At 54.0% G+C, this 24,782-nt stretch overlaps 1 protein-coding gene across 3 annotated transcripts; it reads left to right on the plus strand.

Annotated features, from left to right (window-relative positions):
* The first annotated feature begins 302 nt into the window (after positions 1-302).
* Positions 303-24,545, plus strand: ADA (adenosine deaminase). Of its 3 annotated transcripts, XM_031433755.2 has the most exons (13): positions 303-479; positions 6,537-6,691; positions 10,701-10,762; positions 15,308-15,430; positions 17,526-17,669; positions 18,467-18,582; positions 20,077-20,204; positions 20,938-21,009; positions 21,092-21,193; positions 21,439-21,503; positions 22,889-23,018; positions 23,650-23,752; positions 24,214-24,545. In XM_031433755.2, the coding sequence occupies exons 2-13, from the start codon at positions 6,665-6,667 to the stop codon at positions 24,225-24,227; spliced, it is 1,086 nt and encodes a 361-aa protein (XP_031289615.2). In that variant the 5' UTR covers positions 303-479; positions 6,537-6,664; the 3' UTR covers positions 24,228-24,545. The 3 variants fall into 3 exon arrangements, with proteins under 3 accessions (XP_031289615.2, XP_010976026.3, XP_031289616.2); XM_010977724.3 differs by lacking the exon at positions 6,537-6,691; XM_031433756.2 differs by lacking the exons at positions 303-479; positions 6,537-6,691; positions 10,701-10,762; positions 15,308-15,430 and adding an exon at positions 15,437-17,064.
* The last annotated feature ends 237 nt before the right edge of the window (positions 24,546-24,782 follow it).

A 24,782-nucleotide genomic window follows, 5' to 3' on the forward strand; every position in this document is an offset into this window, starting at 1 on the left:
GGTTTGCGATGCGCACAGGTTCCCAGCTTCCAGCTGGGGCCTGGCACAATGTAGGCGCCCAGGCAGTAGCGTGACAGCTGCTGGAGAGGCCGGGCAGGAGGCAGAGCCCAGCCAGGAGGCTGGAGCCTGAGTCCACAGGTGGCTCCAACCCGGCATCCCGGGCTAGAGATTTGGTGCCAGCCAAGGCCCCAGGGTACTCGGGTTTGTCCCCACCGTGGGGCAGGAATTCCAGGAAATGCACAGCACGGGTCGGCGGGGCGGGGCGGGGCGGGAGCTCCGGCGAGGGGGCGGGGAGGGGCGGGGCCCGGGCCGGGGCCGGACCCCGTTAAGAAGAGCGTGGCGGGCCGCGGTCACTGCGGGCCCCCGGGGAAGCAGACCCGCCATCGATCCAGCGGGGACCACCGATCTTCGGCGGAGGGAGCAGCGCCGGACGCACGCTTGGCACCATGGCCAAGACTCCGGCTTTCGACAAGCCCAAAGTAAGCGCGGGCAGGGGTTGGGGTCCAGGGGTCTGCCTGCTTGTCTGGCTGGAGGGCTTAAGGGCATTCACACCCCGGGAGTGAACTGGGGGACCCCTGCAGGTGCTTTCTCTCCTCAGCTCAGGTCCTTGCCCGCCTCCAGGCTATTTAACAAGAAGCAATGAGACAGGAAGGGTTCTGAATCGGGAGGCTCCTCTGGCTAGCCTCCAAGTTCTGTTTCTGCCTCTGATTTGGCCCATCTGAGTCTCAGTTTCACTCTGTGTCAAATGGGCATCCTAGCACCAACCATGCTGAGCAGCCTAGGCACGGGCTTGACCTCTCTGAACCTCAGCTGTAAAATGGGCCCGGTGTCTTCACTTAGTGTTGTGGACAATACATATCGAGTGAATGGAAACAGCATTATACTCCAGCACTATGATGGTTTGGAAACGCCAAGGAGCCCAGGTTTATAGATCTGCCCATGAAAACAGTGAGCCATGCCAGAGAGGGGAGGGAGGGAGCAGGGCACCTCTCTCTTCACGTTAGAGGCAGAGGGGCTGGGTGGGCCTCAGGCCCTGGGCTCTTGTAGGGTTCACTCAAGGCCAAGCCAAGGCCACTAACCTCAAGGGATAAATCCCTGTCCCTCCTCCCTCCAGCTGTGGTGTCCTGGGAATGGTGGGGTCAGGGAGGGTCTGGGCCCACTTGGCGGGCTTCAGAGCACTGAGTTTCGTCCAGGGGAAGGAGGGGTCCCGGAGTCCATTCAGCAGAATGAATCAGCTAGTAGGCTTTGAGACTGCGGGGGGGTAAGGGAAGGAGTGGGCTGCAATCAAACTTAATTTTCTGAGAAACAGGTGTGAGTGATGACGGCAGAGAGCACAAAAGCATTGGTGAGAATCCTGAGCGGGGAGGAGAGCGGGTACTCCAGGGAGGTAAAGCCTGGCCCCCACTGCTGATGCCCCCACCAGAGGGCAAAGGCTCGGCTACTCCCTGCCAGGTGTTGCAAGTACTGAGGTAGCACTCTTGCCACCCGCCCCCCATGCTACCTTCACACCTTGTCTGGATACTCTGTGCCCCATCATTAGGGCTTCTTTCCTTTGAAGGCTTTTTCCCTCCCTTTTTAAAAAAAAATACTTTTTTGGATTCCCTCTGCCCTCGGACTGGGGACCCATCTTACCTTGATGTGAATCATAAGGCAATAGACAAAGCCCCTTGACTGGAATGCAGTGGGGATTATGGAGCGAAATAATTGGCAACACTTGTGCAGAATTCACTATATGCGCCATTTTGATGCTTCCAACACTCTGTAACAGCCCTATGAGGGAGAAACTATTATTATTCCCCTTTTTTTTTTGCCTCTCCCAGCCCTCTCTAATTCAAGCTGGCAGGTCATTTCCCCTCCCTGGGCCTCAGTTTCCACACCTGGGAAATGGGCTCCACCCACTATGCAGGTGTCCAAGAGCTAAAAGGCAATGCTTGAGAGGGAAGGTAGACAGTCACCCACTATGCATGTGGGATGTGATAAATTTTATATTATTGTGGGCAGGGAATGTGCCTGAGCTGGCCAGCGAAGCCAGGAACTTGAGTTTAAAAGCCACTGTAACCAGAGCCAGCTCCCTGCCTTCCCAGAGTGGAGCGAGAGTAATGAGAATCACTAGTATTAAGAGCTACAGCTCATTGAGTTGAATTATTGCTCTGTGCCAGGCACCATTCTGAACACATAAACCTTTGTTAATTCATCTGATCCTAGCAATGACTCTGGGAGGTAGCTGGTATCATCCCATTTTATAGATGAACAGAGAGGCACAGAGATGAACTAGGCCCACCATCACACAGCTAGAATGTTGCCACGCTGGGGTTTAAGCCCACAGTGGGCTGGCTTCAAAAATCCCTTACCCTCATCAGCTTTCTTGAGCTGCCTCTGCAGAAGTCTTTAGGGTTGGAGGTGCCAGTGCCCCAGACGCAGACCTCTCTAAGACAGGAGCCTCTTCTGGGCTCTTTGGCTTCTCATACCTACCACCAGGTGAGGCTTAGGACTGGCCAGCTTTGAGAAGGCAGAGCAGGGCAGGGCTTTCCAAACTTTAATGTGTACGCACATCACCTGATTTTTGTTAAAACGTTCGGACACTGAATCAGGAGGTCTAGGGTGGGATCTGAGATGCCACACTTCTCACAAGCTCCCAGGAGATGCTAATGCTTCTGGGCCACAGACCACACTTTGAGTAGCAAGACCCTAGGTGGCTGGCTGCCTACCTGCTCTGATTGCGTTATCCCAACGAATAGCTTTCTGAACACCTGCTGGGCACTGGAGGTGGCACAAAGGAGGGCAGAGGGGTGGCCCTCATCAGTCTGTTTCCCGACAAAGCAAGGCTGGAAAATCCCATGGCCCCAGGAGTTCAGTGTCGTGGAGGGTGATGCTGATCACATGCCTGCCATTGTAATGACAGTAACAGTGCTGTCATTTGAGTGTTCGTGGGTACCAGGCACCTTCGGTGATTTATCTCACAGAATCCTCTGGACAGCTTATCAAAGCAGATGTTTTCATCCCCATTTACAGATGAGGAAACTGAGGCCTGGGAGGGGACATGGCTTGTCCAAAGCTACGCAAAATCTGACAGCCTCAAAGCTTTAGGCAGGAGAGTGAGATGGCCCAAGTTGGAATAGGCCCTTTCCTGATGCAGAGGAGAAATGAGCTAAACTGCCAACCAACTTTTTTCTTTTTCATATTTGAATGTTAATTCAGTTTCAGGCACTGTTCTAACCGCTTTGCGTATATTAACTCATTTAATGCTCACAACAGCCCTTTGAAGTAAGTCCTATTATTAGTTTCATAGACATAAAAGGAAACTGCAGTTCAGAGAGGGGAAGGAACTTGCCAAAGTCACACAGGCAGAAAGCAGCAAAGCTAGACTTGAACCCAGATCTACCGAAGACTGAAGTGGACACTGTGAACGGCTTTGCTGATTTACAGCCCTCACCCTACTTTGTGGGGGGAGGAGTTGGAATCAGGATGGCCATAGGCTTCGGATAGACTGAGGGTGGCTCCCTGCCTTACCACTTAGCAGTTACAAGAGCTCAGATGGATAATTCCCTGAGCCCCAGCTTTCCTCTCTGTAAAATGGACTGATAAAGCCAAGGACATGGTGCTCCTGGGGGAATGGATGTGCTGGTTGGTGTTTGTGAAGCGCCTTACTGGCACACAGCAGGCCCTCGAGGGTGCATTTCCTCCCTGGGGACCGCAGTGGGGGCTGCGGTGAACTCCACCTGCACTGTCTTTCTCACTCCTGTCTTCTGGCCACAAAGCCCACTGTGTTAGCACTGCTTTGGGCTTTCGGTGCTTTTCTGTTACCAGAGCCACGTGTTAAAACAAAAATGCCCCTGGCTGGGAAGAGCCCTCCTGCCTTACCCGTTACAATTCACGTGGCGGTTGGGAGGGAGGGGGAGAGTGAGATGGGGTTTCAACGAAGCCTTTTGTTTGACAAAGAAGCAAGGACCAGAGAGGGGAAGTGCAGTATCTGTGGTCATACAGCAAGGTGAGGCAAGCCCGCCAGCCTTTTGATTCCACCTGTGACCTCATGGTGGGCTTGGTCTGGGTGGGAAGGGGCACTGTGAGCTGGGAGAAACATGTCCACCTGCCCTTTTGTTTTAGGGAGTACCTTGGATTTGGACAGGGGAGAAGAGTAGGCCAGGGTGGTCAAGGTGAGGTTCAAGCCTACATTTACCCAGAGTGTCTGGGGCAGGCTCACCCTCACTCCTTAGGGTCCTGAAGCACCAGAGCAGGAAGGTGGGGGAAGAGACAACCTCTGGGGTTCTTGAGTGAGTTGCTTCTCTGTGCCTCAGTTTCCCCAATTATAAAATGGGAATCATATTCTTATCTCCCCTACATAAAACACCAAGCACAGGCCTGGCTCAGGGAGTGTGCGAATGTTAGCTGCTATTGATCATCAGCCTCGTCATCATGATTAATAGTCCTGTTTAGATTTTACCAGCGTTGACTCAGTACTGATAGGCAGGATGAAGGGAGTGTATCCTGGTGGTCATGACCTCCCACCTTAGAGCTTCCTGGCGTGGCACTCATTAGTCTGTGCCCTAGGCTTCCTGCGTGGCACTCATTAGTCTGTGCCCTAGGCTTCCTGCGTGGCACTCGTTAGTTTGTGCCCTAAGGTAAGTTCCTTAATCTCTCTGAGCCATAGTCTTCTCACCTATAAAATGGGGGTAACTGCGCTGAGTCCCTAGGGTGTTGTCCCACAGGATGTCCCCTGGCTGACGACGCACCTTGCCTTCCATGAAACCTCTGGGGAAGCTCACAGAGGCAGCAGAGAGCTCGGTTGGGCCCCAAGTCAGCAGGAGGCACTGAGGGACAACAGCTAGGCCCCTTCTGCTCTGTACCTTTCAGCTATAGGAGCCCAGAGGACTTCCTGGAAGAGGAAACAATGTCAGCCCTAGGGCTGCTCTGTCTCCTGGATTCACCCCCCAAGTCAACTGAGAGGTTGGGCGGCACAAGGGCATGGACCGCTGGCTCTGCGCAGTTCAATGTCAAGAGCAGGGCTAAGAAGGGAATTGGGCACCTGTGATTCATCCAGGTTCTGACAGCAGTGCCTGGGTTCTGGGGGCTGGGCAAGCATCCTAGAGACTCTGCCCTACCTGGATCCTCTGGTAGGTCCAAGGGGGTAGGTGACCCCTTCCTTGCCACAGGGAGAGGACACAGCTGTGCTGACACAGGACATTAAATACCTACTAGATCTTCTTGCTGTGTGGGGCACTGTCCTAGGCCCTGAGGGCACAAGCCTGATGGCACAAAGTCCCCACTTTTAGGGAACTAACGGTTGGACACAGACATAGTTAAGTAAGTGAATTGAAAAAAATCAGTAGGATGAAAACAAAACAGGTGTGTTTGGGGGCCTGGGGAGAAGTAGTCTGAGTCGGGTATGCCTTGAAGGTAGACAGACCCGCCAGTTGTGAGCAGGAGTCAGATCTGGGAGCATCTGGCCCTGGAGTCCAAGACCTGGCTCCCTGTCCTGGCTCTGCCACTGACACCTTGGGTGAGTGAATTAGCTCCCTGGACCTCATCTGCCTGGCTGGCATCTCCTGAGAGCAAGGACTCAGCGTGTTTCCCCGTGTCCCCAGTGCCTAGCACCTGCGTGGGAGGGGTCAGAGATGGGCAGCTTAGTAAATACTTCTTGGTAACTGGGGATGCTTCCCGTTCAGACCTGGAGGATTTCCTGCAGCTCTGCCAGAGGCTCACTTGTCAGCGTCATAGAACGCAAGTGCAGGGGAGGGGGCTGAGTTTCCCCTCCAGGGCAGCCGAGAGGCCAGGTGCAGGTCTGGAGCAAGCACCAGGGAGGTGGTCTGGCCTGCGGGCAGGACTTGGATTAGAAGTGGAGGGATTTGGGTTCTAACCCAGCTCTGCCACTATCGGTCTGTGTGACCCTGGGCAGGTCACTGAATTTCTCTGAGCTCAGCTTGGCAAGTCCATTTACTTCCCCAACTAAACAGAGGCTAATGTGTCTCTTGCCTAGGGGTTAAGATTAAATGAGATAAAGGGTCTGATAATGGTGTATAATTTACATCTGAGTCTAGGCCTGCAGAGAAAGTATAGCAGGAACTCAGGATTCAAACCCGGGTTCAAATCCTAACTCCATCACTGCCTCTGTGACCTTGGATACTTTTTTGAGCCTCAATTTCCTCATGTGTAAAATGGGAGTGAAGTCCCTACCTCCCTGGTTGTAAGGATGAAGTAAGATGATGCATGGAGACGGTCCAGGACACAGTAGATACTCGGTAAGCTAGACGTCCCTGCTGTTCTTTCCCCCGAATGGGGCCAGCAGAGCAGGGTCCCCACCCCAGTTTCTGAGCTTGCACCCCATGGTCATCTGGGGCAGGCTGACAGAGTTCTCCGTGGGTAGTCTGTTTTTCAGAAAGTTCAGTGGGAGGCCAGCCTGAGCTTGGACTGCCTCTGGCGATGGCTCCTGGCCTCTGTTCCTCCCCTAAAACGTGTCTAGGCAGCTTCCCAGGAGGCCCTGAGGAGGGCTGGGAGCTGCAGGGCACGGTGGGCAGCAGGCTCTGCTTTCATTCCCACAGGGCATCCTCCCTCCCACATCCTGCGGGCTCTCCAAGGCCTCCTTTCTGTGCTGTGGTGCATCTCCCATCCAGACCACTGCGTCGGCTCTCTGTCCTCTGCTCTGACTTCCCTCCAGCCTGCTCTCCACATGGCAGCCAGAGAAAGCTTTCAAAAGGTGACTCCCCTGTGCGAGACCCTTCATTGGATCCTCCTTCACTGTGACCTGTGAGGTCTCCCTGCCCTCAACCCCTCTGACTCTCCATCCTCATCTCTCCCCACCAAGTCCTGACCCTTGGCGCATGCAGTTCCCTCTGCCTGGAGACGGCCCTCTCCCTCCTTCTTCCCCTGGCTGACTCCTTTGTCGTCTCCTCCGAATGACCCCCTCCTACCCCCTTAGTGACCTCACATACCTCCTCTCCCTCATCATTTAAAGGTGCCCACATCCTTCCCATTCTAAAAAGAAACACAATTCTCTTGCCCCACACCCACCTCCACTCCTCTCCTAGGCCCTTTCTTCCCCTTCAAGGGTAAAATTTGGGAAGAAATAGTCTAAACTTTCCCCATTTTCTTATCTGACTTCTGCCCCCTTGGACCTCTACAATGGTTCCTCTAGGGTACTGGTTCTCAACCTTGGCTTCATGTTAAGAAGAAAAAGAAAAGATCATTCTTAAAATAAAAGTGCCCAGGCCCACCCCCAGGGATAGTGACTGACTTGAAGGTGGGCCCAGGTGCACATACCCTTCCGAAGCTTCCCAGGTGCTCGTTGTGGGCAGCCAGGGTTGAGGGCTGAGGACCACTCCTCTGGGTCCCAGTGCCCTGTGTTCTTCAGCCCAGGGACTGTTTCTGCTCTTCTACTCCTTGGCCTCTAGTAGGACCTGAATGTATTTATTTCCTGTCGCTGCTATAACAAATTACCACCACGGGGTAACTGAAAATAACAGAGATTTGTTTTCTCACAGTTCTGGAGGCCAGAAGTCCAAGATCAAGGTGTTAGCAGGGCCGCATGCCCTCTGAGAGCCCCAGGGGAGAGTCCATTTTTTGCCTCTTCCAGCTTCTGGTGGCTCCAGGCGCCTGTTGGCTTGTGGCCACATCCCTCCCATCGGCCTCTGTGGTCCCTATGGTGCTGCTTCCTCTTGTGTGTTTCTCTCAAAACTCTCTGCCTCCTTCATAAGGAGACAGGGGATGGGGTGTAGGGCCCACCCAGATCACCCAGGAAAAACTCCTCCTCTCCAGATTTTTAATCCCATCCTTTGCCCTGTATGGTAGTCTATGTTCTGGATGTTAGAATGTAGATATCTTTTGGAGGGGCCACCATTCAGCCCTCTACACCGACCTGGGGAGGGGGACACTCCCCTCTTGAAATCTGATCACCTCTTGCCTTCTTCACAGCACGTGCTCCTGTTTCCTCCCCCACCTCTGGTGGCTCTCCTCTAGGCTCACCCACTTCTGTAAGCCACTGGGCGCTGGCATTCCTCCAGTCTTTGACCCCACGCTCTTTCCTCAATGTTCCCTTCCTGGGTGGGCTCATTCAAGACCACAGCCTCAGTCTGCTACACTCCCACTTACATCTCCAGCCTGGGTCTCGGAGAACTCCAGACTCACACAGCCACTGGCTCCGTCCGTGTGCCTTTGGAGGTCTCAGAGGCATCCCGGCTGCACCTGAGAGCAAAGTGACCCTGCTTCTCTCCCTGCACCCGCACCCCTCCTCACCCCTTGAGCACTTGGCTTCTTCCTGGGCTCTCTGTCTCAGAGCATGAGAATCACTCCCTACCCTGGCCCAGCCTGAAGCATCATCCTTTACCCCACTCTCTGTCCACCTGCTTTGCCACATCTGCACTGCCACCCTGGTCCAAGGTACCACCGTCTCTCATAAACTTGACTGCAGTAGCTGCTAACTGGTCTTGCTACGTACTGTTCTCCTGAGCTTCAAACCTGTCGTGGCTTCTCTGTGCTCAGGTTAAAACCCAGTTCCTCTTGTGCTCCTGCAGTCTCTCCAGTCCTGTAACCGCTCCCCGCTCTGAACCCAGATTTCAGTTCCTCGCCTATGACATGTTCTCCGCCACCGCTCAGCCTTCACACATGCTATTCCCTCTGCCTGGATGCTCTTCCTGCCTCCCTCCTCAGCCCCACCTTTGCCTGCTTTGTTCCTCTTCATCCTTGAGATCTTATTTCAAGCTCTGCTTTCTCTGGGAAGTCATTGTTGGCCTCCTAGCTGGGTGAGTTCTTTTGTTTGTTGCCTCTTGTAAGTCTGGGTTTGTCTCCTAGGAGTTGGGATTGTACATTTATCACTGTGACATTTTATTGTCTCTCCCTTGCTGGACTGTAAGAATCACGGGAGCAGGACTCTGTCCCTTTAGTTTACCTCTCCGTCCCTACTGTGCCCAGCAGGGCCTCAACGATTTGGTGAGTAAAGGATTCTTAGTTGATACCTGTTGAGCGTTTGCTATGGGCTGAGTCCTGGTCTGAAGCACGCACTGCGCATTCACGCATGAAGCTTCACGAAGCCCTAGGAAGAAGGCATGTGATCCTCCGACTGCACAGATGAGGTCATGAGGCCCTGAAAGCAAGTAACTTTCTCCACGTCGCCCAGGGAGTGAGTGGCAGAGCTGGGACTGCAGCTCTAACCCTAGGGCTACCCTGCCTCTCTGGCTGGATCTTTGCTACAGCCCTGTGAAGGCTAAAGATAACAAAACGGAGGCTCCGAGAGGTGAGGTCAGCTGTCTTAGGTCAAACAGCTGGTCGGCAGTCCCCTGCACTGGAAGCTGCAGTGTTCCCAATGCAGAGCACTTTTTGGGAACCCAATACACATTTGCCTGAGTGGGCACTGAACTCACTTTGTCAGGGAATCCAGCAGCTCACTGGACACCGAGGCTGGATGTGAGGGCTGCTCCGTCCCTTGCACCTGAATGCCTTCTGGAGAGATCTGATTACTCGGACGTCTGCTGACGGGAGGGCATGGTGGCCCTACCCCTGCCCCCACCCCGACCTCCCAGCACGGGCCCCAGGCCGGGTCTCCTCCACAGGAGGCAGCCCACGTGGGCGCTCCCAGGATGCTCTTGGGCCAGCAGCTCCAGGGCCGCTCTCCGCCAGCCAGGGCTCCCAATTCCTTGTCCAGGCCCCCAGGTTCCAGAGAAGGCCCCACCCTGGTAGAGATGTCACTTGAGAGTTTTCTGGATGTCCCCCATGACCTGGAACAGGGAGATGGCACCGGCTTTCCCACTGTCCCCCAGCACCACTGTGCTTCTGTTAACAGCCGGGGGAAAGTGCCCTGGCTGAGAGGCAGGGGCTGTTTCCCGTGGGCCCTACATGTCCACCTACACTGTCTTTTTAAATCCTTAAATTGTTCTTGGACAGGGAGGCATTCTTTGCAGCTGTTTTCAGTTGAGGAAACTGAGGCTCTGAGAGATCGAGTGTCTGGTCTAAGCCAGAGAGGAGGCAGAGCTGGGAGTCAAGCCCGATGAGCGCTCCAAGAAGCCCTGTCCTTAACTCGTGGCTTTGTGTGCAGCGTGTTGTCCGTGGGGCTGAGCACGCAGGAGAGGATCACCAAGATGGCCAAGTGTCTAGTGCCCTTTCTAGAGTCCTGGAAAGATCTCGCTGCCTAACATTGATTGCTGACAAGCTATGCTTAATTTTGAGTAACACCTGCTTTTGAAAATGGAGGCAGACTTTTGAAATATATTGTAGCTATCCACTAGTCCAGAAAGCCTGTGTGGTCAACCCTTGTGAGAGTTGGGTCTTGTTTAGTGAGGTGGCTGAGAGCAGGGTCTGCCTGCGTGGTGGCTCCTATAGGACTGGCCTTGTGTTTAAAGAGCAGAAGATTTGGAATTAGGCCCAGATTAGAATTCCGGTTCTGCCAGTTACCAGCTGTGGTTAAGAACAAAGACAGTGCGTTGGGTTCCTGTTTTCATTGCTTCCTTGCTGTGTGGCCTTGGACATGTTACTTAACCACTCTGAACCTCAGTGTTCTCAACTGTGAAAGAGATAACAATAGCAATTAAACCCACCCTCTAGACAAGGATTAACCAAGATGATGCATATAAAGAGTGTAGTGAAGGGTATGTGGTAAGTGTCCGGTAAGTGGTGACTAATGGTTATCACAGTTAATATTAACAATAACCTTCTGAAAGGTCCTTCAGGCATTCATGGGTGTTTTCTCTCTGTCTTTTCCCTCTGCCCCCTTGCAGGTGGAACTACACGTCCACCTAGATGGAGCCATCAAGCCTGAAACCATCTTATATTATGGCAAGTAAGTCCACAGATAAGGCCTTCCTCCCGCAGGACTGGGTTCTCAGTTTGACCCAGAGCCTCTGGAGAATTCCAGGGTTGCCACTTTTTCCTGTATCCCTGAGGAATCAAGCCAGCCCTCGGCCTAGAAAATGGTGCTCTGTGGGACATGGAGGCCTCAGCTCTGAGCTGGAGACCCACAGCCCAAGTCTTCTGCCTTCTGTGCCTGTGACGTTTGTCTGCTTGCTGCCATGTGAGCCAGGAGGAGCTTACCCCACTTTACACACAGACACGCACACGCACACGCACACGCACACGCACACGCACACGAGTGAAGGCGGTTCCCAGGGCTGAACCGGTCACTTTTTTTTGACTCAGCTGAGAGCCTGTGGCAGCTGATGCACCCACACGGGATGCTGGTACCACTTGTTGAGCATCTCCTGGTGCTGGGCTGGGCTGAGCCCTCTCCTGAGTCAGTGAATTTAATTCCTCCACAGTTGCAGGAGGAGGGCATTACCGTCCCCATGTCACCAAGGAGAGAGCAGGCTCAGAGAAGTGAACGCAGTTACTCAAGGTCACACAACGAGTAGAGTCAAGAGTTGACCCTGGGACATCTGGCCCTCCAAGCTTTTCCTAATCACCATGATAACCTGCTGGGAGCCGTGGAGAAGTGGTGTCCCCTCTCTGCCCAAATCTCTGTGTCTTCCAAAGGAGAACTCACCTCCTGCCTCAGCTCTCATGGATGCTGGTGGGCTGACATGTCCCCAGCACCCCAAGTGAGGGAGGTCCACCCGCCCTCCCAACACTTCACAGCAGTGCAATCCAGCACAGGATGTTGGAGGCTAATGGATTCAGATTCAAATTCAAACACTGTTTGTTCCCTTGCTGCGGTCTTGGCCTTTGTAGATTGAGGGTAAGAGCAGGACCTTCCTCCAGAGCTGACCTGGGAGACAGGGGACCCCCTTCCACCCACCCCTCCCTTGGCAGACCTGTTCCTCTTGGGTTTGTTCTACACTCGTTTTGTTTGGAGCTGGAAGGATTCCACCTCTCCTTGTTGCCATGAGCATTTCAGCTCTGGATTCAAATTTGAACCCTCTGCTCCATAAGCCAGAATCCCCTCAGTTATCCAGACACCTGCTCCTTGGAAGAGACCTGGTGATCCTTGCGAGTTTGCCCCTGACTCTCAGAAGCCTCTCTTCCTGAGAGAGTTCAGGCAAGAACACATTTCTCCATCTTGTTGCACTTCCAGAGACCTTTTTGTGCCCTCGGAAGCTGTCATTGATTTGATTTTTATTTAGCTATGTCACGTATGTGTGTTAGCATTTACTCCACGGCCAGCATGGCTCTAAGTGCCGCACTGGGTTGACTTACTGGATTTGGACAGCTTGTGAGGTAGGCGTATTACTGTCCCCGTCTTACTGGTGAGGACACTGAGCCAGGATCGGGGAAGTCACTTGTCTAGTAAACACAGGTGTGACCCCGGGTCCATGCCCCTGACCATTGCTCCTGCCAGCTGGAGGTTCAGGTAAAGTACTGCCCACAAAATGCTGAGCTCAAGGCGGGCACACTAAGTGCTCCATAAATGTCACTTAATGATAATATTAGTATTATTAATTGTAACCTATGGCTCCGGCTAAGTAGGGTGAAACTGCTTGGCTTATCTCTGCCTGTCCTTTGCCCGTGCTTTGCCGGTGTGAAGTACCAGCCATTGCGCCAGGGCCCCTAATGAGGCCATCGGGGTGGGTTAACTGGGCACCAAGATGGGATCTAATCACGGGCGCTCAGTAGAAGGTCACATAGCGTCATTAGCGGAGCAAGAAGGCCAGAGTGTCCAGAGCAGGGTTCAGGGAGGAGGGAAGAGAGCAGTGCTTGTCGGGTGGCTGGTTGGATTGTCTGTTTTCTCACGTCCCCTTGGTATCTTGGGAATAATGTAGGCACCTCTCTGGGAGTTTGATCCTGTGATCAGCATGCAGGGAAACCAGGGAGGCAGTCAGACTGGGATGTGGACCAAGCATGCCGGAGGATTCCCAGGAGATGGTCGGCTGGGGCTCAGAGGGGAAGGAGGGGATTGTCTGGCCTATGAGCCCTCCCCAACCCCCAGCCACATCCAGTGGCCTCTTTTCTGCCCATGTGACTTGAGACTCAGTGAACTGTTTTCACCTGTGTCTTCTTACGCCATCTCCTCTGGGGGCTTTAACTTCTTTCTCAATCTCCTTCACAACCCAACCAGCTCTTCTCCAAAGCACGTTCTGAATCTGCCCATTGTCTCCTCCCTGTCACCATCCTGGCCTGAGATCACTTGGGCTATTGCAATGGCCTCCTGACCTGCAATGGACACTGGTATCCAGGCATCCACCCTGGCCTTCCCATCTATTGTCCCCACAGCATTGAAGTCAGAACAGTCATCTTAAAACATAGTGTGATCAGCTCACTTCCTTGCTCAAACCCTCCCACCCTGCTCAGGGTCAAAGCGACAGTCTACACATGGCCCCTAAAGTCCTACAAAGCCTTTTTGACCTCTTCTACTTCTCCTTGCTTAGTTAGTTTATGCCCGTGCTTCTCAAATATGCCAAACCTAGTCAACAGAGAGGTTGGATAAGTTGCCCAAGGTCACACAGCCTTTAAGTAACAGAGCTGGGATTCAAACCCAGGCCATTGGGCTTTGGGTCCTGCCATCTTTCCCTGGACACATAAGTAGCCTCATTTGTTCCTCCCTGTACCTTGAAAAGAAAGTACAATTTGCGTTTTACTGACGAGGAGGTGGAGGTCCTCAGAGGGGACAGCTCCCGCCTGGGGTGATTTGGTACCCATAGGAGGAGGATGGACTTTGAACTCCAAAGGCTGTGCTCATCCTCCTCGCTGGGTGTATCGCCCACCATGGAGGGCAGCGCCCAGGGTGTGGCCACTACTGGCTAGGGGAGCAGGGAACTATCTGAGAACTGAGCTTGGCCCCGGCTGCAGCCTTAGCTGCTGTGCGAGGCTGTGGGTGGCAGGAAGAACTAGGGACTGAGGAACAGTTCCTTCCTGTCTCAACCTTGGGTCCCAGATAGGAGATTTATAGCTCAGTCTGAGCAGCTTCCGGAGACCCAGTCCCATGTGAGATGCTGGAGAGAGAGTCCTGTGCCATTTGTCTCCCAGTGGGACCGCTGGTGGGGCTCCATCTTCTGCCTTGGTTTCCCTCCCATCTGTCCTCCATGCTGCAGCCAGGAGGAGCTCTTTAAAAAGCACATCTTTTCATGTTGCTCCCCTGCTTAAAATCCTTCAGTGCCTTCCCCTTGCTTTCAGGATAAGGTCCCATTCTCCTACGAAGCCTCCATTTGACCCTGCCTGCCCTTTGGCTCATCTACCACTGACCCTGCTATGAACTCCAGCCGCCCTGGCCTGGAATTCCTCACTGCTTCTGCCTGAAGCCCTCAGCACTGGCTCTGACCCTGCCTGGAACTCTGCTCCTGCCCCCTCTAGGGAAAAGGACAGAACTGGATGCCTGAACTTCTTGGTTTAATCAGCTAATTTTCTTAATCATTTGCTCCTATTTTTTTAATCTTATTTTCTACTTGCTGGAGGATTTTCTCACCTTATTTTCCATTCCTGTTATTACATCCTGGTGGTTGCAGCCATATTCTTTTAATTTAAATGTCCAAGAGCTCTTTCTTACTCTCTGAATGCCCCCTTTTTAAAAAGGGGCATTCTTGTTTCAAGGACGTCACATTGTCTCATCTCCTTGAAGCTTTTCACTTCAGGGTTTTTAAGTTTTCAGTTCTCTGCATTTTTCTGTTTCCTCAGAATCCTTTTTTCTCTTTTTTGCACCTCATGAAGCATTTCTTGAATGTCTGGTGTTCTTTGCTTGTTCCTTTTATCTTAAAAATGGGTGACCCGTGAGTTGGGGCAGGGCCAGAAGGAGCAGAGGAGGCTGGAGCCTGAGAAGGGGGAAGCCAGCCCAGCCTGGCACCCTGCTGGCCATGGCTGGGAGGAGGCAGAGATGCTAATGGAGAAAAGAAGGCCCCGGGCCAGGAGGACTGTTCTCAGCCAGCCCTTGCGGAGCAGTTGCCGCGGTCTAGCCCTATGTTCAGCTCACCGGGCCCACCCCTGAGCCTGTGCCTGGACGTCTCTCAGGACAATGGACCAGGCCAGCCTCTCTGATGTGCTGGCCAGACGGAGGGTGGGGGAGGGAAGTCCGGCGCCTGCCCCAACCCCGGGCATTGTGTGCTGCAGTCATTGCCCCTGATAACCCCTGACCTGGCACAGGACCAGCTGGCTCTACCGAGGGCCTGCCCTGGCAACAGCCCTGTCCTCAGACATGGGGGTGTGTGTGCATGTGTGTTCCATAGCACAGACTTTAACCCTAGTTGTCCCCCTTGAGATTTGCTGGCTGGTTATGGCCTTGAGGACAGGAGGTCCTAGAAGGATTCAGGTCCCAGTTCCATATGCCCTGGACCTCAGTTTTCCCATCTGTCCAATGGGAGAAGTTGGATGGAGAGATTCCCTGGGTTTCCTGCCTGTGTACCCCTGAGAAGACACTCGGGTCCCACCCTGGGATAGTCCACCCTCCTCATTATTTTGTCCCCAGGAAAAGGGGCATTGCCCTCCCTGCCAACACACCTGAGGAGCTGCAGAACATCATCGGCATGGACAAGCCGCTCAGCCTCCCAGAATTCCTGGCCAAGTTCGACTACTACATGCCTGCCATCGCGTGAGTCATCCCCACCCTCCGGCCCTGGGCAGTGTTGACCCCTGTGCCCACGATGGGCTGCTGGTACCAGGCTGGCACCTACTCTGTGGGGCGGGAGGAGGCGCTGTGACACCCACTCTGTCTCACTGTTGTGTGGACTTGTGCAAATCTCCCCATACTTTTGGGCCTCACTTTTCCCTTCTGGAAACTGGGTGTGATGGACTGAAATTCTTTCAGCTTCTACGGGAAAGTGACAGAAGGTGGCGATTGAGAACACAGATCCTGGTATCAGATTCTTTCCTGAAATAACTGTGACACTGGGCAAATCTATTCTCTTTGGGCCTCAGTTCCCTCATCTAGACAATGGGTTTATGGCCCTCTACCTCCTAGGGCTGGATTTTGGAATGGACACAGCACTGTCTTCAGCAAGCCCCCCCTTACCATGAGGACAACTGCTACCTTTATTGACAGCCAGACATGATGGTTTTATGTTACCTTTCATTCCTTCCATTTTTTAATAGCAGGGTATCTTAGCTATAGAAGAATATCATACGTGGAGAGCTCACAGAACTATCCTTTTTGTAGTTGTCCACAGTCCTGCTCGGTGGACTCCCTCCTCATTTGCAGAGGAGGGAATGAAGGCTCAGGAAAGTGAAGGAACTTGCCCAGGACCATACAGCTGGCCCAGATTCTCACTCTCATGTCACCTTGAGCTTCCTGGCATGTGACAGGCAGGCGAGAATCAGGTTTTGGCAGTCCATGCTGGAAATGTTCAGAGAAGGGAAGAAGTAAAGGGGGCCGGGGGAGTCAGGGAAGGCTGCCTGGAGGAGGAAGCATGGGCCTTGGGATGGAGAAGATGTGATACTATCCAGAGGGCTGGACCTGAGGAAGGGTCTGGAGGATGGGCCCAGTATGGGTTGTTGAAGGACCACTGAGGAAGGTGCATGAGGCAGGTAGAGGCCTTTGGCTGGGTAAGTGGCAGGACAGGTCTGAGGAGTCCTGGGGAAGGGAGGCGTGTGCCAAGGCTGCTGGCTTCTTTCTGGAAGCCTTTGGGCTCAGCCTGGAAGGCATCACCTGCCCTCATCCCAGGCCCTGTCAGCAGATGCTCCGGCACCCATGGTGCCTCTCCTCAGACACCCCCACCAGGACACACGGCCAGGTGGGGGTCCTGTACAGGCTGAGGTGTGTCTGTCTCTCTGGCCACAAGACAGAAGACAGCCAGCTCCCTAAAGCCCAAGCCCGTTTAGATGTGCATTTCCCTGATGATTAGTGATGTCAGGCACCTTTTCTCATGCCTGTTGGCCACCTGTAGGTCTTGTGAGAAATGCCTATTCAGTTCCTTTGCCCATTTTTTAATCAGTTTTTTGTTTATTTTGTTCTGCTATTGAGTTGTAGGTGTTCGTCTATATTTTGGAAATAAGCCCTTACCCAGACAAATGACTTCTCCCATTCTGTAGGCTGCCTTCACTCTGTTGGCGGTTCCCTTTGCTGTGTAGAAGCTCTTTAGTTTGGTGCAATCCCCCTCATCTATTTTTGCTTTTGTTGCCTATGTGTGTCCTTTTCTCTTATTTCTCCTCCCTGCTGGCTTACATCTATCCCTGGGAACAAGCCTGACTGTTCCCTGGACAGAAAGAAGACCCCGAAGGACTCATGGAGTGAGTGGGGAGGTTGGCAGGGGCCAGACTCTGCAGGCCTTGTGGGCGGGGTCACAGAGTTGATTGTGGGCGGGGTCACAGAGTTGAGACTGACTCTACGAGGTGGGAAGCCATTTGGGTTCTGAGTGGAGGAGCGATAGTCTTTGATCTCCATTTTTACAAAGAAAAGCACCAGCTGCTGTACATGGCAAGCGTGGAGACAGGGAAGCCGGTTAGAGAGATGAGGTGGTTAGAAGCAGGGTGGAGGAGCCAAGAATTGGCAGAGTTTGAAAGCAGAGCTGACAGGACTCTCTGTGCTTCTAGGATTTTCTCCAGCAAAGCCCAGAGCTTAGGGCTGGGTGATGAGAGATTGGGCGCCAGATGTGGGTTTGATCTGCCACGGGTTGAGACAGCTTTGTTACTCCTGGAGCTCCCAAGGGACTTGGGGAAGGTTGTCCCCAACCCCTCTCTTCCTTTCCCAGGGGCTGCCGGGAGGCCATCAAAAGGATTGCCTACGAGTTCATGGAGATGAAGGCCAAGGAGGGCGTGGTGTACGTGGAGGTGCGCTACAGCCCACATCTGCTGGCCAACTCCAAAGTGGAGCCCATCCCCTGGAACCAGGCCGAGTGAGTGATCGCCCAGAGGGCTGTGCTGGGGTGGCCCAACCAGAGACCCGAGGGGGAGAATGTCAGGAGGCCCTGACCCAAGCAAGACTTTGATCTTGCCCCCTGAGCTGGTCCACAGCTTCAGAAAGATGGGCTTGATTCTGTCACAAGGGACGTGGTTCCCATCCCTCACCTGGGCTTGTGTTTTTATCTTGGACAAAAGCGTCTGGCTGTGTCTTGCCATCCCTAGTCCTGGACACAGGCCTGCAGTCTAGGGACCTGAACTTGTTTATCCAGTGACTTCTAGGGGTCCTGTCCTAGCCCTGTAACTGAAGTGAGTCTGGCCCATTTCTGCCCCTCTGCCTGGACCCCAGGGATGTCTAAGTGGTACCACCCAACCACCTTGCCCCTCTTCTAGCCATGACTCTGATACTGATGGACAAGAATCAGACCAGGTGAGCTTAGCTTAGCAGTGCTTTCCACCTAAGATGGGGGAAGGGCAGTCTGACCTCCCCTTCTTCCCAAATTGGGACAGCCTTTCTGGTTTGGAAGTGCCCAGACAGTTCCAAGGAAGCTGGAAGGGCGTGTGCTAAGAGTTGGGGCTGTCTCCCTTGGCCTTTCCTCAGAGGCAATGGGTTAGTGGGGGTGAGGGCTTCTCCTGGAAGATTCCTCTTCCTCCTCTTCCTCCCGTCCCTCCCTTCCTTCTCCTCTTTCCTCTCCCTCCTCCCCACCTCCCTTCCTTCCTCTGTCCCAGTCCCAGGGCTGTCCTTTAGCCCTTCCTTTGTCTCAGGCCCACTCCTGCTCTTCTCTGCACACAGAGGGGACGTCACCCCGGATGAGGTGGTAGCCCTAGTGGACCAGGGCCTGCAGGAGGGAGAGCGAGACTTCGGGGTGAAGGTGCGGTCCATCCTGTGCTGCATGCGCCACCAGCCCAGTGAGTGTGACCTCGGCCCTACCCCGGGCTGCCCGTCTGATGCCGCCCCAACCTCCTGGCCCACCACGGGGGCCGTAACTGGTCTCCTCTGTGCCCCCCACCCCGTGGTCTTCCCTGAGCCCATCAGCTGGACCTCAGGGCTTCCTCCCTGGCAGGCTCAGAACTTCCTGCAACAGAGACTTTTCTCCCCAGGGAGGCTGGGCCTGAGAGCCATGTGACCTGCAGGAGGCTCAAAACCCAGGGAGCCTGAACAATAGAGAAAAGCCTGAGCCAGGTTCCCCTCAGCCCATGACCCTCCCTGTGACCCTGGGGATCAGGCCTTTCCTGTTGGGGCTGCAGAACCTGGGACTAGGTCTGAGGTCTGAGGGGTCTCCCTGTGACTGGCACTAGTCACGTTCCCAGGGCTTCCCAAATTCCTAACATTACAGCACTAAACAGAAATGTATTACATTTCCATGACAAACAAAAAGAAAAATTCATGAGCCTTCCCCCGCCCCAAAAAAAAACCCCAGGGAGAATCTTAAAAAACTAAATATGGATCTCAGCATTAACAGCTGAACAGAGAAAGGAATTAAAACACTTTAGTTAAAAAAATCACAAGTGGATAATAAAGTGCATAGAAACTGAAAATTTACAAAGTATTTAAAACCTGGAATTGCCAACAGTTCGGAAACTACGCAGGGTTTGCGCTTCCAAGGCAGAGCCCTGCTGTGTGGCTCTGAGCAGGTCACGTCACCTCTCTGGACCTCAGACTCGCCTTGTCACAGGAGGTGATCATACTCACCCCGTTCTCTGCTCTAAGGAGGCCAAAGCAAGGGGCCTCCCTGTGCAGAGTGCCTCCGGTGTTTTCGCTAATCCTCGCAGCAGCCCATGGGGTAGGACTACCATCATTTACCCTCGTTTGACAGATGAGGAAACTGAGGCAGAGAGCGGTGAAAGCCCTTGCTCCTCAGTCAAGAAGGCACAAAGCCCACGCTGGAACTCAGGGCCACCTGGTTCCAAAGCCTGTGGTGGTTCATCCTTCTCAGAACACTTTTTGATGACTTCACTAGTTAAGAGCACGTAGTACGTTAGCAGTGTATTTGGTTAACACTAGAGTGAGTTATGCTTTAGGCTGAAACGTTGAACTGTGGCCCTCCATTTCATCTGCTAAGTGGGGGAAGCCCACTTGGAGGGTGGGGTTGAGACAGAGAATTGCCATTTGTCATATACTGAGTCCAAGACCTGCCCTCAGTGCTTTACACACCGGGCCTTGGCAAAGCCTTGCTGCGACCTGGTGCTGCAGCTGGTGGTGTCCCCTCTGAGAGCAGAGGAAATGGGGGCATCAAAGGTCACGTGGTCAGGCCGCGGCAGTCGGGATTTGAAGACAGGACACTGGGCCCTCGGCCTCTCATTGCCCTCGGGTGGGAGGCAAGGGCGAGTGGCAGGGAGGCCTGGGAGAGATCTTTCTCCTCAGTGCTGCTGCCGGAGGCCCAGCTGGCACCTTGCCCACAGGCTGGTCCCCCGAGGTGGTGGAGCTGTGTAAGAAGTACCAGCAGCAGACCGTGGTGGCCATCGACCTGGCTGGGGATGAGACCATCCAAGGCAGCAGCCTCTTCCCAGGACATGTGCAGGCCTACGAGGTGGGTCCCGTGGGAAGGGGGCGGGGAAGAGGGTGGCTCTGGGGGAGCCGTGCAGGGAGCTTGTCTCCACCCCCAGGAAGGAGAAGTCACACGGACTGGGGATCACGAGGCCTCCTGGGTTCCCAAGTGGGTCTGACTCGGGTCTAGGGGCTCTAGAAATTGGGAATCTGGTATAAAGAAAAAAACCGACTTGGTGCGGGGGGTCCTATATTTGAGGCTTTCTGCCTAATGATTTGCTGTGTGACCTTGGGCGAGACTGTCTCTTCTCTGGGCCTCTTTCATCTGCTGGGATGACTGAGTTGGAGCAGAGGTCTCAAAGCCTCAAATGTGCTTCCCGTGGAAGGGGTGAAGCAGGGGGGTGGAGCAGGGGCTCTGGGGTCCCTGCCCGCTTCAGAGCTTGGCTCCCCACTTCCTGTTTGACTTTGGTCAAGTTACCTCACTTTCCTGAGCTCCAGCTCCCCGGCTGTAAGACAAGTGTCAGAGCAGTTGTGAATGCTGGCTAAGGTATCTGAAACATTCCGCACAGGACCTGACGCGTAATAGCTGTCTAATAAATGAGAGCTACCACTGAAATGATTATAAAACAAAAACCGACCAGACTTCCCTGTCCTGAAGCAGGCCATGTGGCCTGTGGGCGTGGCTCAGCCCCAAGGTGTGGTGAAGGCACGGCCTGCCGGGGCTATCCCCAAGGCTGTCCCCCAGGCCGCCCCTGACCTGGCCCCTGCCCTTCCAGGAGGCTGTGAAGAGCGGCGTTCACCGCACGGTCCATGCCGGGGAGGTGGGCTCGGCAGAGGTGGTGAGAGAGGTGAGTGGGTCTGGCTGGCGGGCGGTGTGGACCCTGCTCCTACCTCCCCGCTGGGCTCCACCTCGCTTCTCCTTCTCTGCAGGCCGTGGACACGCTCAAGACGGAGAGGCTGGGCCACGGCTACCACACCCTGGAGGACGAGGCCCTTTACAACAGGCTGCGGCAGGAAAACATGCACTTCGAGGTGAGGGGCTGGGCAGTGAGGGGACAGAGCTGCAGTGGGAAGTGAGGAGGCTCCAGGAGCTGAAGGCACTGGGTGAGCCGTGGTGGGAGCAGTCAGTGGGTTTTCAAGCTGCTGGGCCGTGGGAGAAAACCAGGACTGCCGGGGCCTGGGATCCAGCTGCAAGGGGCCTGGTGTGACCGGGGCACGGGGAAGGGGGGTTGCCGTGGCCTGGGGGTGTTCGGCCAGCCACGTACCTGCTCTTCCAGGTCTGCCCCTGGTCCAGCTACCTCACCGGCGCCTGGAAGCCGGGCACGGAGCATGCGGTTGTTCGGTGAGGCCTGGTCCCCTGGGGCCCATTCAGTTTCGTACTCGGAAAGCCAAGGGTGGGTAGGGGATGCGTGGACCGGGCTCTGGCCTGTGCTGGGTCTCTTGGGTATGAAATCTCTTCAAATGCTTGGGAAGCGGGCGTTACTGTCCTCACCTTACAAATAAGGAATCCAAAGTTTGGATGTGGTGTAACCTGGCCGAGGTCACCCAGCTATTAAATAGCAGAACTGGGGACCCCTAGCTCATTCAGCTAGAGCAGAATGCCCCGCTATCCCACACTGTAGATTCTGCCTCCCAGGGATCAGGAAGAGGAGCATCTGCTGCTCCTGTGGTCTCTGCTCCTGGCACCTCCGGGCGTCCCCCCCACCCCCAGCACCATCCTGAAGTTTCCCCCCCGGAGAGTCTGTCCCACCCCACCTGACCCCAATCCCATCCCACAGTCTTAACTAAGACGCCTCCGCCCTTCTCCAGGCTGTCCTGGGACTGAGCCCTGGGACAGGCCTCAGGAGGGCAAAGCTGACACAAGAGAAGTTCACCAGGAACTTGGGGAGACCATGGTCAGGCCAGCACTGATGGTCTGTCTGCCAAGCTTCTGAGAAGGGAAGCTTGGGCACTGATGTTCTGATCTCAAGGGCTCCTGAGGTCTGCTTTAGGAATGTGGAGTGTGTGGACATCCAAGCTGAAGTTAACGGAGACATGAGGGTATACAGCCTGTGAGCTGGAGAAAGGCTTAAGAGTTGTCTGAACAGATACGGGGGTTGAAGAAGTGACAGCCTTAGGAGATGGAGCAAGAGTGCCTGAACCTAGGACAGTGACAGCAGGGGGACGGCAGAAGGAAAGCCAGAAGCGTGGTGTCTGAGAAACTGAGGGAAAAGGCCAACAGAATAAAATTCTGCTACACAAGTTGAGGGAGGTAACAGCTACGAAATGTCCACTGGATTTAACAAGATGGTGGCCAGGAATTGTGCCAAGAACATTTTCCTGGTATTTAAAGGGTCAGATCCCAGTGGGACCGAGGATGACTGGGGTAGGGTGCAGACCACTCTCCCACAATAGTGGCTGTGAAGGAGGCTACAGAGGGTGGTAGCTGGAGCAGGGGATGTTGCTTTTTTGCCCCTCACGCCCCCATTCCATCTGGCTCATCTTCTGCCTTTGCCTGGCTCTGGCCTGGTTGGATGGGTTTAAGTCTTGAGTTGCTACGTGTTACGTGACCTTGGACAAGTCACCTGGGTTCTCTGAATTTGTTTCTTCCTCTGTACAATGAGAGTTCCCAGGTCTGTCCAAGTGCGCTGAGAGGCTCAAAGGAGGGTAGCCGTCAACGTGCAGTGGCTGTTTATAGAGAAATATCAGGAGGTGCTTCTCCCTCTCCCTCCCTCCCCCGGTATCCAGGTTCAAAAATGACCAGGTGAACTACTCACTCAACACGGATGACCCACTCATCTTCAAGTCTACCCTGGACACAGATTACCAGATGACCAAACAGGACATGGGCTTTACTGAAGAGGAGTTTAAGAGACTGGTGAGTGGGTGTGAACCTTGACTCTTGGCCCGGGGAGTTTGTGAGGCCTGCAAGGCCTGTCCAGGGCCTGGAATCCCTGGAGGAGTGAGTCTGCTCCAACAAGCCAGGCCAAGCCAGACCTGGAGTGTGCTGCCTTTCACAGAGAAGACATCTTTGCTGATAATCCTGACCTAGATCCGGTTTTCTTATCCTTTGCTTGGGTTGAGTGCCCTGAGAGACTCTAAAAGCTGGCAACCATCTCCTCAGAAAGGTGTGCTCAGCTATAAATTCTGCACACAATTTTCAGGCCACTCATAGACCCCTGGCTGAGCCCTTGATTTTAGGGGTTGTGATCGCCTAAGTCTGTCTCTGCAGGAGTGTCTCTCTGGCCCCACACAGCGCACGCTGTCTCTCAAAGGTTTCTCCAGCCTCCTTCCCATATCTCTCTATCACTTCGGGCCACATTAAGAACACAGAACCTCATAGTCTCTGCTCTGGCACTTGCTGCTGTGTGACCTTGGACAAGTCCTTCCCCCTCTGAGCTTAACCAACTGCCCACATTTAATGAAGAGAATGGACTGTGTCACTAGATTGCCAAGGGCTCCCTTCCATGATGTCTGGTTTCACGTTGTCTGCGTGCTGGTCCTTCTAGAACATCAACGCAGCAAAGTCCAGTTTCCTCCCAGAAGATGAGAAGAACGAGCTTCTTGAGCTGCTCTATGAAGCCTATGGGATGACATCTCTGGCCTCTGCAGGTATGTTCCCATCTGAGCTGCTGGGCTGTTGCACTGCCCTGGCCCCAGCCTGGCTTTCCGTGGGACTTCACACAAGATGCTCTCCCTTCCTCTCTTGGGCTGCACCAAGGATGAGTGATGACTCCCTGGTGACAGGGCCCTGGCTGGTGGCAGACTCTCACTAGATCAGCTTCCCTTCTGTATCATGCTGTCTTGAGGCTGGTCTGGGGAAGAGACTTTCTAAGCCCAGTCCCAAAGGTCCTGGCAGCTTTGGGGAATCTCCATGTCCGCCCAGAGATCGGAGGTCTGTTCCGCTCCTTCCTTCCTTCCAGTGTGTTCTTGGCAGAGCATTCCCTTACTCCAAGCCTCAGTTTCCCCAGGTGTAGAAAGGGGCTCCTCTTTGGCTTTGATGTTCTGTGATTCTTTTTTTTTTTTTTTTTTTTAATGTCCTAATCTTTCTGCTTCTCTAACTTGGCAAACAGGGCAGCATGCATGAAGACATGGTGGCCATCTCTCTGAGCCCTCACCCTGTGGATGGATACGTCACTACTCTGGGGTCAAGCGACACGCTCCCCTTTACTTCTTTCAGGGAGACCATGATTTCCAAAATCAGCTACTGATACTCTGAAGCCTGTGTGCCTATTTCTGTACACATGTATACCTCAGCAGGACCAGGTCCCTCCTCCGATTGTGCTCCCAGGCCTGGATCAGGGCCTGGGTCTGGGGTTGGTTGAATCTGAATCTCTCTCCTGTGATGACTTATGATGAAAATCTGGTGCTCAATAAAGAAGCCAATGGCTGGGGTCGTGCAGCACGTGGTGTGTGGTGCTGTGGTCTGGAATGGGCCAACTTAGGTTTGTGAGGAATGGAAGGAGCCCCGGGGCTCCCAGACGCAGACAGCCTGCCCAGTGGCAGGGTCCCGAGAAACTGGTGGGGGCTGTGAATGGGAAGCCAGGGCTTCCAATGCTGGAGGCCAAGAGGGGCTAGTAGGCTGCTCCCCCTGACCCCAGAAGAAATAAGACTCCTTTTGAAGAGTTATCTGCTTAAACGC

Source organism: Camelus dromedarius, chromosome 18, assembly GCF_036321535.1.
Source record: "Camelus dromedarius isolate mCamDro1 chromosome 18, mCamDro1.pat, whole genome shotgun sequence".
NCBI lineage: Eukaryota > Metazoa > Chordata > Mammalia > Artiodactyla > Camelidae > Camelus > Camelus dromedarius.